We start from the raw sequence: 18230 nt of genomic DNA on the forward strand, positions 1-18230 counted from the left end.
AGCATCTTAAATACCACACTCAGATTCATGTAAGATCTACAAGAGGAAGAAACCGAGTGGGCAGAAAAATCACTGGTATTGAGCCATTACCTGGAGAGAACAAGGTATTGTTTCAGTTTTATTTGTCAACTCTGCTGGGAATGTGAAAGCGGATGGCCAAGAAAATGGAGATTAAAACATGTTATTTAGTGTTTTCTTTAAATGACAACACCCTCTTCAGTCCAAAAAAATCTAAATTACAGTACTCCATACTGTTACAAAAGCTTGCAGTAAAACAGCGGAGGATTTACAGCCTACACAAAAATGTAGTTTAAGGCAAATTGGATTAGAGTTGAGGAGCACAGTGGCGCAGTGGTTAGTATTGCTACCTTGCAGCACTGGGGCCCTGGGTTCAGTTCTCGGGATGCTACTGTATCTGCATTGAGTTTGTATGTTCTCCCCAAGTTTGTGTGGGTTTTTTCCGGGTTCTCTGGTTTCCTCCCACCAGTTTGAGTGAATGTTTGTGTCTGTGTGTGCCATCAGATGGGCTGGCTTCCTGTCCGGGGTGTATCCTCTCTCGCGCCCAAAGTCCCGGATTTCCCATTAGGCACTGTGCCTACAGGGCCTACTAGAGCCTACGAAGGAGAGAAACACTAGCGACTAATGAAAAAAAACGAGCTGAAACGCATGCTTGCGATCGACTCTGGGTGCTCCTAATCAATAATCATACGCTATCTAGCGGCTGTTCTAGAAACGAGAAGTATCGAAGGGATGGTCGCTCCATCAATCACGTGGTTTAGCATTAGAATAGTTTAAAGGGCATCATGTCGATCGACGTAATTCAGTTACGTTTACTTGCACATTTCGGAATGAAAGTGACTGGGGCCTACGAAAAACCAATATCCGGCCCTGCTTGCACCCATTGCTTGATGGGATAGACTTCAGCTCCCCCACTACCTTGTCATAGTTGGAGAATTAGTGAGCATGTCAATGCACTGAAGAGAAAAAAACAAGGAATATGTATTGATGAGGAAATAAAAGCATTTAGTACAGTATTAACTGTGTCAACAGTTCCAGGAGAGGAGTATCTAACAAGAGCCTAATACATGCAGCACCTATTTACCATCGAGAGATGTATATTTAGTTTAACCTGAGAAATTTTAATGTTGAAATATATTTGTCTAATAAGGATACATCATCTAAAATACCCCCTAAATCTGTTGCTATCCCCAGCTTGTGCGTTATTTGGTATTAGAAAAACTCTGTTGCTGCTTTATTTATTAGTGAGGTAATGCAATCACATTATTTATGATAGCACCTTTCACAGTGAGTTGCTATAAAGTTCTTAACAGGCTAGATATGTATATTCATCTTCAGGCACAGATTAAAAAAACGATTTGCAAAGACAGAAAATAATCTCTGGGGGAACAAGGACCAGTGGTTGCCTCCCCCTCCCCTCCAGGCTGTGAGTCTTGTGATGACACAAGCTGAAGCTGCCTTTTATGGTAGTCTTTAGGTGTTTCATCTGGTGAGCCACAGACCGGGTGTAGGGAAAAATGACGCATGCAGCAGCAGAGAGCATTCTAACTGCACGTGCCCTCAGAAATGGAAGAAGTATATTAGAGCTGTATAAGTATACAATGTGTTATAGAACTGTATATTCTTGTGCCCCTTAGATTTTAGTGACCTCAAATGATTCCAGAATCCGCCTGTATGACCTAAGGGATCTGTCTCTCTCCATGAAATACAAGGGGTATGTCAACAGTAGCAGTCAAATCAAAGCCAGTTTCAGGTAAGGTGGATTAATCTTCAAAACCTACCTTGTTTTTGTTTGTATGACTATTAGCCACTCATGAAACCAATCTCCAACCTTTTCCTTTCTTCTTTTAGTCATGACTATTCATTCATAATCAGTGGCTCTGAGGATAAATATGTATACATTTGGAGTACATACCATGACTTGAGTAAATTTACCTCTGTCCGGCGAGATCGCAATGACTTCTGGGAGGGAATCAAAGGTAATTAAAGTATTTTCTATTTAATGACATAAGTATGCTATTTATTTAGCATATGTCAGTAATAAGATAAGGTCACTGCCCAATATACTTTACTTAAATATTGCCCATTTTTTAAATGCTGACTAGATTTAATGTGAGTATGGAAATTTTCCTGAGAGGTCATGACTTTTTCCTTGATGGTGTTTCTGGTTCCCAGTTGAATCCACATACACATACAAGAGAATCCAGTCACCCCCTGCAGCTACTGAGCACATGAAGTAACCAAGTGATTTTGGTGTTTCACTTTCATGTTTTGATTGCTTGACCTATAGGACGTTTGTCCCAGAGCATTTAAAAAATCTGTATGACATCCCTTCAAGTGACTGGTAGGAGAATTAGTCCTGATTGGAGTTGAGGTGCATCTCATTAATATCACTAGAAACCAGAAGGCATCTGACAGATGCTGTTGCAGTGAAATCTGGGGTGATTATAGCCTGCTAGACCCCTTGCAGCATTAAGCCAATTGTGCACAATCACTTGGGCATTCCTAGTCACACTCAGCCAGTCAGATGACTTGGAGTCAAACTGGCAGTTCAAGAACATTTTTAAACATATAAATTCCCAATATTTGAACCTTTTGGTAAGTGACATCACTCAGTCCCGTATAGAACTTTATCTTCTGAAAACCATTGCTTTTGCTATTTGTGCAGGTCCATAAAACATATTAAGAGGCTTAAATGCAGTAAATCAGTTTATCACTGCTTAATATGCTTAGCTTATTTTTAATTGTAAACCTTAAATCATTATGTAATGTAGAATTCATAAAAGAAAAAAAACAATTGTGTAGGTACAGATCAGTTCAAACAAGTCCCTTCAGTCTGATAAGGCACAAGCAGATGCAAATCTTACAGAAAATATATACTGTCCAGTATAATGCAAATAGTGTAGGATGTGAAGAACAAGCTGCCAAGCTATCCTGGGAATAATGCATTCCCTAGTGTCTTTGATCAAAGTCTGTGATAGATCCTAGAGCTCCCAGAGTCAAACAGGAACAGAAATGGACACATGGCTGCCTTTTTGTGTGATGTCACGAGGATTACCCTTTGGGTAACACATAGACGTTAAAAGAGAGAGTAAGCCAGAGCAGCCCAGAATAAGTGAATAGCAAAAATTAACATTTTTGTCTTGATCTTCTCTGCAGCCCACAATGCAGTAGTGACATCAGCTATCTTTGCACCAAACCCCAGCTTGATCGTGTCACCAGATGTGGCCACAGAAAGACCAGAGGGAGAGTGCAAAAATGCAGAAACAGCTGAAAACGAAAGCATCCCTTCAGGTAAGTCTGAGAATCCGGTGGTGCTAGTGCGTGGTGTGTCGGCACGTTTCTAAGCGACGTTCAGTTGCAGTGCATTTGATCTGTAGAAGGTTTCTTTTTTTTATTTTATTTTTTTATTCTTTTTTTTTAGAGAACAAAACAAAACCATTTTACATATGAACATCCATTATTCAGATCTGTAGAAGGTTTCAAGAGCTGGCAAAGATCAAAATCTAAAAATGTCAAGATGGTGTTTGGGTGATGTGTCTTATTGGTGTGACTTTTCTGGAAAAGAAACATTTCAGTCGGGCTAAAAATACAAAAAAGGAAGTACATGCTAAAAATAATGCAGAAAAGAAAAAACCGTGAAATGTGTCACTATTTTAAAATTACTTAACAGAACCCTTATATGAATGATTTCCTTTAGAAATACTTTATTTTTTAACAAGTCTTTCAACAGCTGAAGACCTCTGCCTACCTGGAATTTTGTGACCGCATCTTGATCTTCCATGTTTAATTCAAAAATGACCCCATAACCTACCAAAATAGTATTCACAGTACAGTCTTTTCCCTTTTTGTTCAAAAGGTTCGTGAAGTGCTTTAGAGGTACAGAATACACTTTATCCACCCCTGAGCTGCATCATACAGCAGCCATTACTGCAGTACATACAGTACAGTATATGATAACATTTCACAGTATAAGACAGCCTTGCTTGTGAAAACAGGTGGAAGTACTACTGTGTTGGTTTTCATGAAAGCGTTTGGATGATTAGTCTTCTTGTTCCATGATATTTCTAGAAAAGACATTTCAGTCATGCTAAAAATACAGAAGAGGAACCTTACGATACAGTTCAGGGGTGGATAAAGTGACTTTCTTACTTCTAAAGCACTTCAGGGACGTTTTGAACAATAAGGGCTGTACTGTAATGAGCTTAATAAAATAACACATATGGTCTGATAAGGTTATTAGTTCAACTTTCAGTCTTTCAGTTAAGTACAGTAGGTGAGAGCTGACCTGGAATGAAAACCAACAAACACAGGGGTACTTCCACTTGCTTTCACAAGCAAAGCTGTCTTATCTGAGTTATCTTTTTAAACTCCCGATATACACAACATTTTTATATACTGAAAATGTGAAATGTTTTCATATACTATAATGAAAAAATATTTAAAAACCTGTATAATAAGGATGTATACTTAAAAACATATTTTCTCTGAAATTTGGAAACCTTTTCTCGTAAAAGGAGAATAAAAGGCATTCTCATACAACTATCAGCATTTTAGATTTCCACAACAGATTTCCAACTTATCTGGCAGGAATTTCAGTTCTATTGTCACTTTTCCAGAGAATCCAGCATCAATCTGAGGCAAAGCTGGGCCCATATTACACTTCAACACTCTTCTCAAGTCTTTTAGGTCTCTTTACCAACACTCTTCTGAAATCGCCAGTGCCATTTCAAATGCGCATTTCATTATTCCGACGTACATACTGCCCAATCAGCTACTGATGTCAGATCTTTGGAAAACACCGTGCATCTTTCCGGTCTGATGACTTCTTATATCTAAGTACGATAGAAAACCTTTTACTCCGCACCAGCAGAGCTTAGGGGTCTCACAAGCGGCAAGCAGATTTTATGTGCTCAAGCTGAAGGCAGTGATATGAAGGTGGCTCATTGTTGTTGAGAAAACGTTGTGTGCATCAGGAGGGTAAAATATAACTTAGATGACATGCATTTAATGCAGTTCACAAAGTAAACAACAAAATAATAAAACCGGATACCAGAAATGCCGAAGTATTCTATGTTAACGCAATCTGACATCATTATACCTGAGATTTCCCTTTCAGTTTGCAATACTGTACTGTATGTGTATGTGGCTCTGTCAAGTATCCTGTTTTCCATTTCATGGATATACCTGTGGTAAAGTGTGGATATGCATTTGGTGGAGCAAGCAAATGAAGCTTAATTCCATCTTCTTATTAGCTAATAACACAGCAAACAAAGTTTAGTATGGGAGAGCAAAATGAAATGCTACACTGCTTTCATCCTGCATTCTGGGTCAAACTCAGGCAGGCAGATGATAATGGGTAACAGTGTGCTTCTGGAAGTGCTGTTAGTGAACCAGTGGATGTCTGTCTTTTCACAGAGCTGTAATCAGCATGATGGCAGGGGACACTGTTTTTCAGACATCTGACTACACGTGATCATTAAACACCTCCTAATGCTATCTCAAATCCAAGTGTCAGTTCAGGGTTTCACAGTCTGCCTTGGCAAATATTTACCATATAGCTGAGATGTTGATGGGTGATGGCTGCTGTATGACACACTTCAGAGGTGGATAAAGTGGGTTTCTCACCTCTAAAGCTCTACAGGAACAAAAAGGGCTGTAGTGTAAATGTATTACTTATTTTTGTCGATTATGGGGTCACTTTTAAATTAAACATGCAAGATAATACTGGAATAATATAATGTGGAACTGCTATATTCGTATTTGCCTGTAGCATGGTATTTTTTTCCCTTATCTTTTAGGTGCTCTAAAAACAGACCACACTGAGGTGCTGCTGTCTGCAGATTTCACTGGTGCAATAAAGGTGTTCGTGAACAGGAAAAAAATCTGAGTACCGAAACTCACCCACCCACCACCGTCCCCCCTGCAAAACAGATAGGATTCCTCTTTTCTACAGTATTCCCCAGTGAAGAAGCCTAATGTACAGTTACTATGTGACGAACCATGTGGAGTATTAAGCAAAGTGTTACACTGTTTACTAATTAATGTCACATCCATTGAAGAACACTGTTGTGAGGGAGTGTTCAGTACAAAATGTGGGAATACAGGAAAACAGATGTCCTGTTTGGCAACATAATTAGAGCTGTACAGGTATGTAGGAAAAGAATTCAAGACTGGAATACAAACATGGAAAGATGAAGAACTGGTTAATTTGCCTTTCTTGATTACTGGCCCAGAGAAAGGCATTACCTTGAGCAAATGTGTAAATGCAAATGGATGGGAATTACTGAGGTCAATTAATATTAACGTATGAAACCTGATAGGATTTAGGCATAAGTACCACAAAAAAAAAAATAAACGTCTCAATAAAATTAGGATATTAATTAAAAATCAGGTTATACTGGATCAGTATACATTTTCTCACTGGAATAAAATGCAGCAGAAACTGATCACTTGATTCATCGTGTAGTCTCAGCTTAACATAACGCATACAGTATGTTTTTGGTTCCTTTTTTCGTTTGTTGTTAACATCTCTATCCGGGAGAGATCACTGATGTGTTCAATCTTACAGTACTCGCACCAGCTGAATTCTGTTGGTTAAAATCTTTAATTTGTGTAATGTATTAGTGTTTATTTCAAAATTGTAAAGATGAACTCTTATGATTTTTTTTATAATTGTTTATTCTTACTGTTGTTAGTAATGGCTTCAGCTAAGGGCACTCTGTGTAAATAGTTCAGTCTAAACACCAATGACGTAACAGTTTTCGGCCACCGTCCTGGAAATTGTTATTGATGGTAAGCAATGTTTGAATTTAGCACAATTCAAAAATAAAAATGGTCACCAAATCAGTTGCTGCATTCTTTGCTGTATTCTTTCTCCTAAGATAATTTTTCTCTCTTATATAAAATATAATGTATGCAAAAGAAATTACACTAATATTCTACTGTTGTACAAACAAAATGTTTGAGAACTTAGTGAAGATAAATAACTACAAATACTGTATAGTCCATGTAAGTAAAAGGGGTCATTGCAAACCCAACCTTTTCACTTTTGTAGGTGCATATTCTAGAATTTTAATAGTAATTCCTTATTTTATGTAGTGTGCTGTTCTGGACACTCCACTCAAAGCGCTTTACAGGTAATGGGGACTCCCCTCCACCACCACCAATTTGGAGCACCCAGCTGGATGATGTGACAGCCCTCAGAGTGCACCTCTATGTTTACCAGACACCAGTGGGGAGGAGAACAGTAATGAAGCCAATTGATGCATGGGATTATTAGGAGGTCATGAAAGGTAAAGGAGATCTGGCCAAGATATTGAGGTAACTCGCTGAGAAAAACTCTGGATTTTTTTTAATGACCACAGAGAATCAGGACCTCAGTTTTATGTCACATCCTTTTTTTTTTTTTTTACAGTATAGTGTCCCCATGACTATACTGGGGCATTAGGACCCACACAAACTGCACTCCCCACTGGTCCCACTAACCTCTTCAAGCAGCAACCTTATTTTTTCCCAGGAGGTCTCCCACCCAGGTACTGGCCAGGCTCACACCTGCTTAGCTTCAGGGAGTTGTTAGTTTCGAGTTGCAGGGTGAGATGGGTTACTTTGTTGGAAAAGTTAAGGTATCCACACCAATGGTTTTCAACTCAGCGTTTTTTATAATGCTCATGTTTAGTAAGCAAGAGATGGGAGGACAGGTGGCAACCCGATCACCCTGTTCCTCTTGTTTTCTACGTACTGTACTCTATTAAGAGCTTTGGGTCAATGTCTTGTAAGTGCGTACCAAGAAGCTTATCTCACAGAGGTGAAATATGAGGTGAGGTGGGGCTGCCAACCCCATTATTCAGGCCAAATCTGGACTGTTAAAGTTCCAGGATGTTATTCTTTGAATCGTTAAACACACTACTGCATCTGAGAGCTTGGGTGGAACACAAACCAGAACACACGAGGCTCGCTAGGAATGAAGTCAGTCAAATGACAGGCAGCTCTGCTGAATAAACTAAAACGACTAAGGAAAACCTCAATTAAGATTGAATTGTCTACCATGTGATAATACTCTAAAGTACAGTACACAGCAGTGGGCTTGTCTCTGGAGACAGAAAATGTCAAAAGATTATTCACGTCCACTGTGAAGCTTGTCTTCTGTATAATGAATGACCTGCTCCCCAAACCTGGGTTCTAGGAGAACCGATGATAATTTTGTTTCTGATATCAGTTTTGGTGGCATGCTGAAGCAGCGGTGAGCACTGCTGCCTTTCAGTGCAGAGAGTTTTTTTTTCGTGCTGCCAAAGTGATTTAAGAGTGTTCTCTAGGCAAACCGATCTCGGATGATATGAGGCTGCAGGTTGACTACATGGTGTATCTTCTGAACTATTTATATGTACAGTACAGTGCCAAAATAAAGTTTCTGAACTTTGATTTTGAACTTAGATAATTGCATTTCTTAACACGACACCCTTGGATTATTTTACATTAACCTTGCTATGAGACATTTGGCAAGTTATACTTTTTCATCTTCAAAATAAATGATAATAAATAACCTTATCTACAGTATGTGAAATTACTAAAAACAGCAGGAGAACATTTTTTTCAAAAGCTGAGGGCCTGCTGAGCCGACTATTCACGGCATGTTTTTCCACGTCTTGTACTAGTTTAATGTTGCGGAAGGGTCAGCCAGGAGGAGAGGCAGGGTGCTTGCATTTGAAGTGATAAAACAGCCCTGCCATGTTGTAGCATCAATATTTTTGTTTGCATCAACTTCTTTCATTTTTTTTGTGTGTGACTGACCACAATAACCTCATCCTTGTGCACAAAAAGGCACTGCAAGTAGTTTCAGTCGAGGACAGGCTGTGCAGCACCAGTGCAGGCTTAACCCTGTTGGCTTCCTTGCCACCTCATCCGGTGGAGTGCGATATCTATCCACTACAAGTCATACATTTTTATGACACTAAAGTTCTAGATGCTTCACAGTTACACTATGAACTAAAATACATCAGCCCACATTCACAGAATGTGCTACAAACCCTGACAAGTATATATTTTTATATATATATATACTTGTCAGTATATATACAGTATATCAGAGCTTTTCCATTGCATTTCTTCTCACACTGTTGTCAATATGCAAGTAGCCCTCAAGCCACTCTGTGAACTTTAAGTGTGCATATAATGGCCAGTGTTTCTGTCAGGATGCCTGCTTTCCTTTTTAAATCAAGGTCTCCATACCTTCCCTGCACAAAAAGTATGGCAGGTGACAAGCAACAAAGACTGAACGACGCACTGTTTTCCTAGACACCCATTAATTACCGTACATTAGCTTGTGGGCAGCGGCGTTGAACAGGTTAAATCAGACCTGGGACAGGGGGGACTGAGAGGGGGGGACAAGAGAAAAAGTACGAAGGGGCTGCGATAGCTGGTCAACCACATACAGACAGTTCCTCAGTCAGGTGCACTCACGAGGTCTGCCTGCTCCTGGTGATCACTCCCAGCCCTCATTCTACTCCTGGAGCTCTGGCCAGAAAAAGAGGGGATAGAATTCTCAGGCAGTGTGGAGAAGAACTGGACAGAAGAGAGGACTGAGAGCTGGAGGGGACTGACTCAAAACAGAGCAGCAGAGGAAAGATCAGGCATCGCCCTCCTCTCCCTACCCTGTGTTTGTTGTAGAGACACACAGGGTAGGAGAATACAGTGCGACATATTGTTTTCCTACTGTCGGGACTGAAGTGGATGCTCAGGGCATTCAAAGGCCTGCAAGGAGTTTTGTTCCTCCTTCGGTGTGGCGGCAGGTTGTGGGCCAGGATACAGGACAGTGATGATTTCGGTAATGGTGAGTAACGGTATGGGATTTTTCTTTAGGGACTTCTGTTGTTTTGTCTGTTGTTGTGCGTGTCCCTTGAGACTACGTTTTGTGCTCTATTTAGGTGTAGATAGTGATACATTGTAATATATTAAGAGGAATAAAATAAGGCAACGGGCAGTACAGAGGCACGGGGGCTAGTTTTGCTGCCCTGGATTCAGTTCCGAACCTGGGGTGCTATCTGTGTGGCGTTTGTATGCTCTCCCCATGTTTCCTTCCTGTGCTTTTTTTTTTCCTCCCACAGGCCAAAAATATACTGTTTGGTTAACTTGCATCTGGGAAAATTGGCCCTGATGTGACTGTGTGCATGTCTGAGTCTGCCCTGCGATGGACTGATGTCCAATCCAGGGTGTATCCTGCCCTGCACCCATTGCTTGCCAGGTTAGGCTCCAGCTCCTCCATGACCTTAAATTGGAAGAAGCAGTTAGAAAATGTATGTACAGTATGAATGGCACTTATTTAGGACAACTGTCTTGTGCTGGTAGTTCTGGGAGATACGAGGAGAAGGGTCCTAGCACCTTTAAATTGATTGGTGGTGTAGTCAGCAACAGGGTTGGCATGTGGTGCTCACTATATATCTGTGACATTTTGTGATTCCTGCACTGTCACACAAGCCACAATCTGCAATAGTGGTTTCACCTGTTATTCAGATTTTCCTTCTGCCACAAGGATGTGAATCCAGGTATGTATTGTAACAATAATGAACGTGACTAAAGAAAGTAACAAAACAAAGTATTGGAAACATGAAAATAAACTTTCTATGATTAATATGATTCATATGATTTGTTTTTTCCTACCAAATGATTTTCAGACAGCTGGAAGTAATAAATGCTCCTGGGCTTATGTGTCTTTAAGATTCCAAGGATTATCAAACAGAGATAGTATGATATCGGAGGCAGGTGGTGAACTTAATGGCCAGCTGTATGTAAAAAGAGCTAGGCCATAGAGTATCGTCATTCGGAATCTCGAAAGTTTGATGTCAGAGAGTCTGGTATTAAAAAAAACAAACATACTGTACCTGTAAGTAACAAGAACTGCTCTTTCTGTAGCAAACTGTAATCAGAGCAAGTCTCCCCCTCACAGAATCCAAAATGGGCATCTTTCACATCTTTCACTTTTGCACAGACTATCCTCTGATGCTCTATCTATCGGTTGATGCTCAAAATCCCACAAAGATCATCAGCTGATACAGGGCTCTTGTGGAAATACATGTCCTTCCATCTTATTCCCAGCAAGATGTTATTGGAGTGTGATGGGAGTAAAGTATATCTGCCGTATCCAAAGTAACTACAGTAGCAACACCTGGGTCTCCTTTCTCAGTCACATACAGAAAAAGATTAGACATGTCCCAACAACCTTTGGAAAGGAACAAGGCCATAAGAAAGAAAAGAGAAAAAAGAGAACGCATTTAGGCTCATCTTGACATTCTACCAACTGATTCATTGCAAAGCTGACAACCTTTGAGACTTGGGCAGGTGAGATCCTTAGATGTATTAGCTATTAGCAACCAAATGACACCTCTTCTCATTTATAAAAGTATGTTCTTGAATATTACACATATTCAAAAAAAGGTTTTACCAGTGCATCATACAATTTTAACGCAACTCTGCTCAATTAAAACTTTAAACCTTTAACTACAGTGCCTTGTAAAAGGATTTGTTGAATTACAGATGTAAACATATTTTAAGTAAATATTCAAAGCCTGAATGGTCAATCGAGCACTTTTATAGGTGAACAAGGTCGGCAAAAATTGCAAATACAAATCTAAAATATATTTATTTACTTTATGGGACCTGGTTTCCAGTTTTCTAGCTAAACACCTGTACAAGTCAATTATGCAGTATATTAAAAAACATTAGTATTATTAGATTATTTTCCTGTGTTTGACCAACTTTGACTGTAGTTCTGTGGTTCATGAGTGCTGCTTATGAAATGTGATAAGAGCTCTATTCTCAGCATTGGCAACAAACCACAAATATGAAAAGCAAGGAGCTGTGCTTGAAGTCAGACAAATGTGTCTGCTGGAAAGAGATCTGCGTGCACTTCTCGATGAATGATACAGGCTTAAGCAAAAGTAAATACATATTTAAAAAGTTGATACCGCTAAACATATCCAACTAAATGACCTACACAGTGAAATGCAAAGCTAAAAATTAATCTGTGCAATTAAAACAATTGCATAAATAATAAGGTGCAATTCAAATGAGTAAGGTAAGCCTCAACTCTGAAATAAAAGACAGATCTGCAGCATTGAAAAATGTTTAGTTGACCAAATCACCTAGATCAAAGGTATTTTGTAGGAGAGCCACTGGCTGATGCATGCTTTTGTGTCTCAGGAACTGGAATCACTGCTGGGAGATAACTGTGGAAAGATCTTTGACTGGCGAGAAAAGTATACAAATAATGTGGCCTCTGAATGGCACAACAGAAAAGCTTCTAGAAGGTCAGGTTCTCACTACACAGCCGGGGGCCAGACAGGAAGGCTTGAGGAACAGATGAAATGGAGCTGCTGGGTCTCAGAAGAAAAAAACCAAGCAAACATCTGACTTCGTGCATTTAACGGTTTGTGATATGGAGAAAAAAGTGAGGGGGGTGGGGTTACTAGATTTCCATCCTGCAGAATAGACAGCAGGTGGAAAGATAGGTGCAAACAATATGTCAAGACTGCTCGCAGGATAAATACACACTATGATGGAGGGACTGGTCTAGGTGACTCCCGTTTTGTATAATTGCCACAAAATAATGCACTATTTCATTGAAGGTCCTAGAGGAATTTGTACCAATAGTATTGATTTCCAGGGGTATTTAGGAATCTTGTGAAGATTACAACATGGCTGAAGCAATGCAAACAGATGAGACAACCATTGCAAGCTACAGTATGTAAAGCATTCCCAGACTGAGGATGAGAAAAGCATGCAAAATCCAGCTTCGTTGAGTAATATTGGGACATTTGTCCATATTAGTGTTTCAATTACAAAACAATGTGTCTGTGGGACTCTTAACAACTGAAAAAAAGTTCTTAATAACAGTAACTCGGGATAGCCTTTGGATGTGAAATTCATTGTTGTCTGAATGGCCTGTTTATGATTGTAGCTAATAACCCTTAAATACAAAACATACTGTAACAGGAAAATTGCACAGCTCCCTAGCTGTAAAGATTGCTGTTAAAAACAGAGGTAAAAAAAAGATGACCAGGCAAAACCTGTGAAGCCACAAACGAAACTGAGTACTCTGTACTGTAGCAAAGGTTCTGTCTGCACTCTCTGTGTTTCAGACCAACAAATTGAAAACTTGCACCAGTAACAGCGAAAGATTATCAAATATAGGAGAGCAAAGGAGAGTTTTCAAATACAACAAGTGCAAACATGCAAAATGGTTAATGCAAAAGACCTTGTAAAGAGAATTTCCCTTTGGAAATGACAAAATGGGACAGCAACTGTAATGCACAAAGACATGCTGAACAGGACTCAAGTGTACAAAATGGAGAAAGGTTGTGTTTTGTCTCTTGATTTGTCTGTGTCTGTATTCACAAAGTCCTGGAAGGGCGGCTGGTGGCTCAGTGGTCAGCATCGCTGCCTCGCAGTGCTGGGGAATTCCTAGGGTGCTATCTGCGTGGAGTTTGTATGTTCTCCCTGCGTCTGTGTGGGTTTCTTCCAGCTTTTTTGGTTTCCTCTCACAGTTCAAGATAGAGCTGAATTGTTAGGCTAATCAGGTTCTACTGTAGAAAACTTGGCCCCTTGTGTGAGTGTGCCTGTGTGTGGACTGGTGTCCCAATCAGGGTGTTTCCCACTTTGTGGCCTTACCCACCAGGAAAAGGGTCCAGCTTCCCCGTGACCCTGTATTGGACACAGTGGTTAAAAAATGGATCAACAGAGGTCCTGGAAAAGGAATCAAAGCCCCTTTCAGCCTGAGCAGTGAAGTTGGTTTTTTTTGCACTGACAACTATACTATGGCACCTAAATGGTGGAGACTTCTCTGTATTTATATTATCTAGTTTTTAATAATGCAATGGACACATACTGTACTGTATATGGCTACGTACTGTATACAGTATAATGTGAACTAATTTCTTGGAACGGCTGGTTTTACACAGAACTATTCCCTTTGGCTGGCTCTGCCATTTTTCGGAAACTATTATAGTGCCCTTGATGCAAATCAATTTGTTCTTCATGTGGCTGATTCTCTAATTCTGATTTGCCTGGGCATCATTTTCTGTAACTTTTTATAACCGTATTTTAGCATAACGTGCTTAGAAGTTATTTTCCTATGACGATGGTTTTTGTATGCTTGCACTGTGTCTTGTACAAATGTGTGCAACTCTTTTGTTGTTGTCAGAGAGTCTAGCCTGTCATGATATCTACTCCTGGATATTACTTTATGTAGCAGATTCAGGGATTTTAAAACTTTCCTAACATCCTTTTTTCATTTTTGCTTTGGTCACTTTAATATTCATATTGTTCGTTTTGCTATACATCTACAAAACTATTTCAATATAATAATTACAGATAAAATTTAGCTGTGTAATGGTTCTGGGCTTCTTTTTCCCTGTCGAAAAGGCAGCCATTCAGAAGACACTGGTTGTACTCATTTGAATCATTAGCTCTGGATATCAAAGTCTGACTTTATTTTAATATAGTTTTACAAATTAATCTCAGAGAAAATGCATTAAAACACCAATTATATCAAATCTAATAGAAAACAAAACTACACAAAGTGAAAACAGCATCACACAGTCTTTTTTCAGCATTTTGCTTGCTAGAGATTAATTTTGGAATTAATAATATGGGATGTTGTCTTTTCCCAACACATATCCTACTGCTTTAGGTTCTTGTTTTGTTTAAAAGTAGAAGTTTTCATAATATTCAGAGAGGGCCATTTAAGTACTTTTTAGGAGGAAGCTACTACTGAATTTATTTTTCAACTCCTTTTCAAAGATGATAGGTGGGCTGGCTAATGTGTTCTATGGGAGGAGTCATAGAAGATTCAATGTGCATGAAAAAGACTGCAAAGGATCAGAAATACTTCAGACATACTGTAACACATTGCCATATCCATTCATTTTATAGAACTGTAATAATTAAGAGCTGAAGACAATCCGCCACTTTTAAGTAGGAGGAAAATGTGAGTGATTACCTTTAATTTAATGCTTAAGAAATGCATTTAAGTTGGAATAATATAGAATAAATCTATTAATATATATATACTGTATATTAATGTTAATGGGTCTTAAAACTTTAAGGAAGATTTTATTGTATGCCTAAGAAAATAAATAACCAACTTAACTCATTCTTATATGTTTCAAAGGTGTGCTCTTAGAAACTTGCTTAGTTTGGTCTGGGTATACTTCATATACATAGAAAGTCTTATATATATTATTATTATTTGTTTGTGCTTAAGATTGGTTAAATTGTTTTAATACTAAATTAAATCCTGTGGGGAAACACTTTTTTTTGTTACATACTGGGGTTAAAAAAGAGATTGGAGCGATGCTTTACATCTCTAAATCTTTTCAAAGAGCACAGTAAAATTCAAAGGGCCTCTCACTTAGAAATGTGTTATTTTTAATTTTATATTTTGCCTTCAGCAGTTGACTAAGGGGTTATGATGAAGGCTTATGGTGAAGTAATGTTTCCATTCAATCTGATGGAGGCTTCGCAAACGTTATCTTCCACAAAATAACTGAAAAATGACCTGTTGAAATTCTGTTTCAACATATTTCAACAACATTGTATTAAAATAACCTACCACCACACAATTCCCTTTGGAACTGTTGCTTTTCCAGGTTCCTTCTGGAATATTTATCAGAATGGTTGATACTGTTACTGTAGATGCGCATTTTGCAGTGTATGTCATAGTCTTTTAGTTTAACAGAGAGGAAAAGCAGGTGTTAATGACATGAAACACCTGACAATAAGTCCCTTAGATGTGGATGGTAAATGTAATGAATTAGTTATGCAACATTTTATGTTGACTACTTGTATTTTTTTTTTACCTTGAGTTGTTGTGATAAAGTATGTGGAGAATTTGAACAATGTGGATTTAATAGTACTAAATAACAAACTTAGGTTCTTCTGAGCCACAATACTCTGTACTAAAAACAGTCGAAGTTGTTATAACAGTAGAAATCACTTGTGGAGACTGTGTAAACAGTACTCACAACAAAGATATATTGTAAAAGCTGATTTTGTCCAAGATGTAAAACAACAATTTACAGCACATTTTGGGCAGGATTGCAGTGGTTAGTATTGCTGCCTCACAGCACAGGAGTCCTGTGTTCAGTCCTGGACCTGGGATGTTATCTGCATGTACTGTAGTTTGTATGTTCTCCCCATGTGCCAAACACATACTGGAAGGTTAGTTGGTTTCTGGGAAAACTGGCCCCGGTGGGACTGGCTGTGTGTCTGTGTCTGTGTGTGTCCTGCCATGGACTGGTGTCCTATCCAGGGTGTGTCCTACCCTTGCGCCTGTTGCTTGCCTTGCCTCCGGCCCCCCTCAAGCCTGAACTGGAAGAAGCAGTGATTAAATGGCTTGAAATATTTTTTGGAGAGAGGACTTTAGTTCGTGTTTCCTTATAAGATAAACTTGATTTAGTCAGGAATTTGGTTTTCCCTTTGTTTTCATACCAGTATATTCATAACACGCAGATAGTCTCATTTGCTAAGCATCTACGGCCATCAGGGATCTAGTTACTGTACCTGTTTGTATGATTTGCTGGATTTTGTATCTAAAATGCAGTAAATATACTTTGAAAGTTTAGTAACATGCTATGTTTTATTACTGTATATGAAAAATGATCAGCAAGAAATGTGATTATAAAGTTAATTAGTACTTTCATGTCTTCTGCCCCAGAGATATAGCTTTTACAGATGGTGTAAGGTACATTTAATAACTGATTGTTTTTATTTAATTACCTGGAGCTTATTTGAAGTTAAGAAAAGTTGAGCAAGTTTTTTAATACTGTATACACCCTTTTTTCAAGTAAAACGTATACTGTCATACACTGATATAGTTTTTGTTTTATAGAGCTGTGACATACAATGGAGCTCTCAGAACAGATGATGTTCAGCAACACCTCATGCCCTCCTTACCAGTACAAGAAGGAGTTCTCAGTCTGGTTCAGTATATTTTACACTGTTATTTGCATTGCTGGAGTATCTCTGAATGGTCTGGCATTGTACAGCATCCACAAAAGAAAGGAGAAGATCACATCCTCGCTGCTTTACCTCATCAACCTAACTATGGCTGATTTTTTCTTTGCCTTTCTTTTGCCACTGAGAATAGTTTATTTTGCCATGGGGTTCCGGTGGAAGCTCGGTGAAGCTGTGTGTAGAATATCTGGGTATCTCTTTTACCTCAACATCTACTCGGGCATAAACTTCATGGTGTGTCTCAGTGTTGACCGCTACATTGCTGTGATGCATCCAATTACATTGCAGCGCTTCAGGAATGTGTCGTTCGCTAAAGGGATCTGTATCTTCGTCTGGATCTTTACCTGTGCTGTGAACAGCATCACTATGTTCCTGCCTAACCTGTATGTCAAAAACGGCACTGATGAACTGTGCATGGAGTACTCCACTCTTCAAAACAACCCTGGCTTACCTGGAAAAGTGCTGATTTCATGCTTGGTGTCATATTGTTTGCCTCTCCTCATCCTGTTTTTCTGTTACTGGTGTGTGGGGGTGAAAGTGTGCCAGATGTTTTGGAAAAATCCCGTAAGGAATAAGCCTGGCAGATTCCACAGAAAGTCTCTCCGAATCATTTTAGTGGTGCTGCTCGGATTCTGCCTCTGTTACACCCCTTACCATGTTAATCTGGCCCAGCACATGGTAAAAGTACTTAGGGGACCTGTTGCCTGTGACACCCATCAGAGTTTCAAGCTGTACCTGCAAAGTACAATATCTGTGATGAACCTGAGCTTCTTCTTCGATCCCTTCATCTACTTCTCAGCATTCAAGAATCATAGGCTCTTTGCTTTTAAATGCCAGACTCGCAGGGTAATTGATAATCCATCATCATCATCAAAGACCAGCTCTTCTGGAACAGATTAAATTTTGATTAGAAATTAAGACTTTTTCCCAGAAGAGGAAGCTGTTTAACATATTGAGAGATTTGAATATCTATTATATCTATATATTAAAGGAAATAACAAAATGCACACATGTATTATATATATTATATATACATTATTGTCAGAATATTATTATTAGCAGTATACATTATTGTTGCAGTGTAATAAAAAAGTGTAGTAACAAAACCAACATCAGCTTATCAAAATTGAGTGTGTGTTTTACAGTGCTGACACATTACAGAGTTGCCAAATAAATACGAAGTACTGTAAGAAATTTTGTAAGAA

The 18230-nt window shown here is 39.0% G+C and overlaps 2 protein-coding genes across 2 annotated transcripts in view; both read left to right on the forward strand.

Moving 5' to 3' along the window:
* wdr44 (WD repeat domain 44) overlaps positions 1-6867 on the forward strand; it is a 47821-nt gene extending 40954 nt beyond the window's left edge. The window contains exons 16-20 of the mRNA XM_088925313.1: positions 3-104; positions 1656-1771; positions 1870-1997; positions 3178-3312; positions 5820-6867. Of these exons, the coding sequence (XP_088781439.1) occupies positions 3-104; positions 1656-1771; positions 1870-1997; positions 3178-3312; positions 5820-5908 (570 nt within the window). The 3' untranslated portion in view covers positions 5909-6867. The remainder of the gene's footprint in view (positions 1-2; positions 105-1655; positions 1772-1869; positions 1998-3177; positions 3313-5819) is intronic.
* A 2957-nt stretch (positions 6868-9824) lies between these two features.
* Positions 9825-17925, forward strand: LOC148828567 (G protein-coupled receptor 183-like). Its single transcript, XM_088925314.1, has 2 exons — positions 9825-9847; positions 16901-17925. Exon 2 carries the CDS (start codon positions 16915-16917, stop codon positions 17923-17925), a length of 1011 nt encoding a protein of 336 aa, XP_088781440.1. The 5' UTR covers positions 9825-9847; positions 16901-16914.
* Positions 17926-18230: the final 305 nt, after the last annotated feature.

This window comes from Atractosteus spatula, chromosome 9 (genome assembly GCF_055471065.1).
Source record: "Atractosteus spatula isolate fAtrSpa1 chromosome 9, fAtrSpa1.hap1, whole genome shotgun sequence".
Taxonomy (NCBI): domain Eukaryota; kingdom Metazoa; phylum Chordata; class Actinopteri; order Semionotiformes; family Lepisosteidae; genus Atractosteus; species Atractosteus spatula.

What these genes read in the sequence shown, in the direction of transcription:
- LOC148828567 (XM_088925314.1), top strand. Translation starts at nt 16,915, where the DNA reads ATGGAGCTCTCAGAACAGATGATGTTCAGCAACACCTCATGCCCTCCT.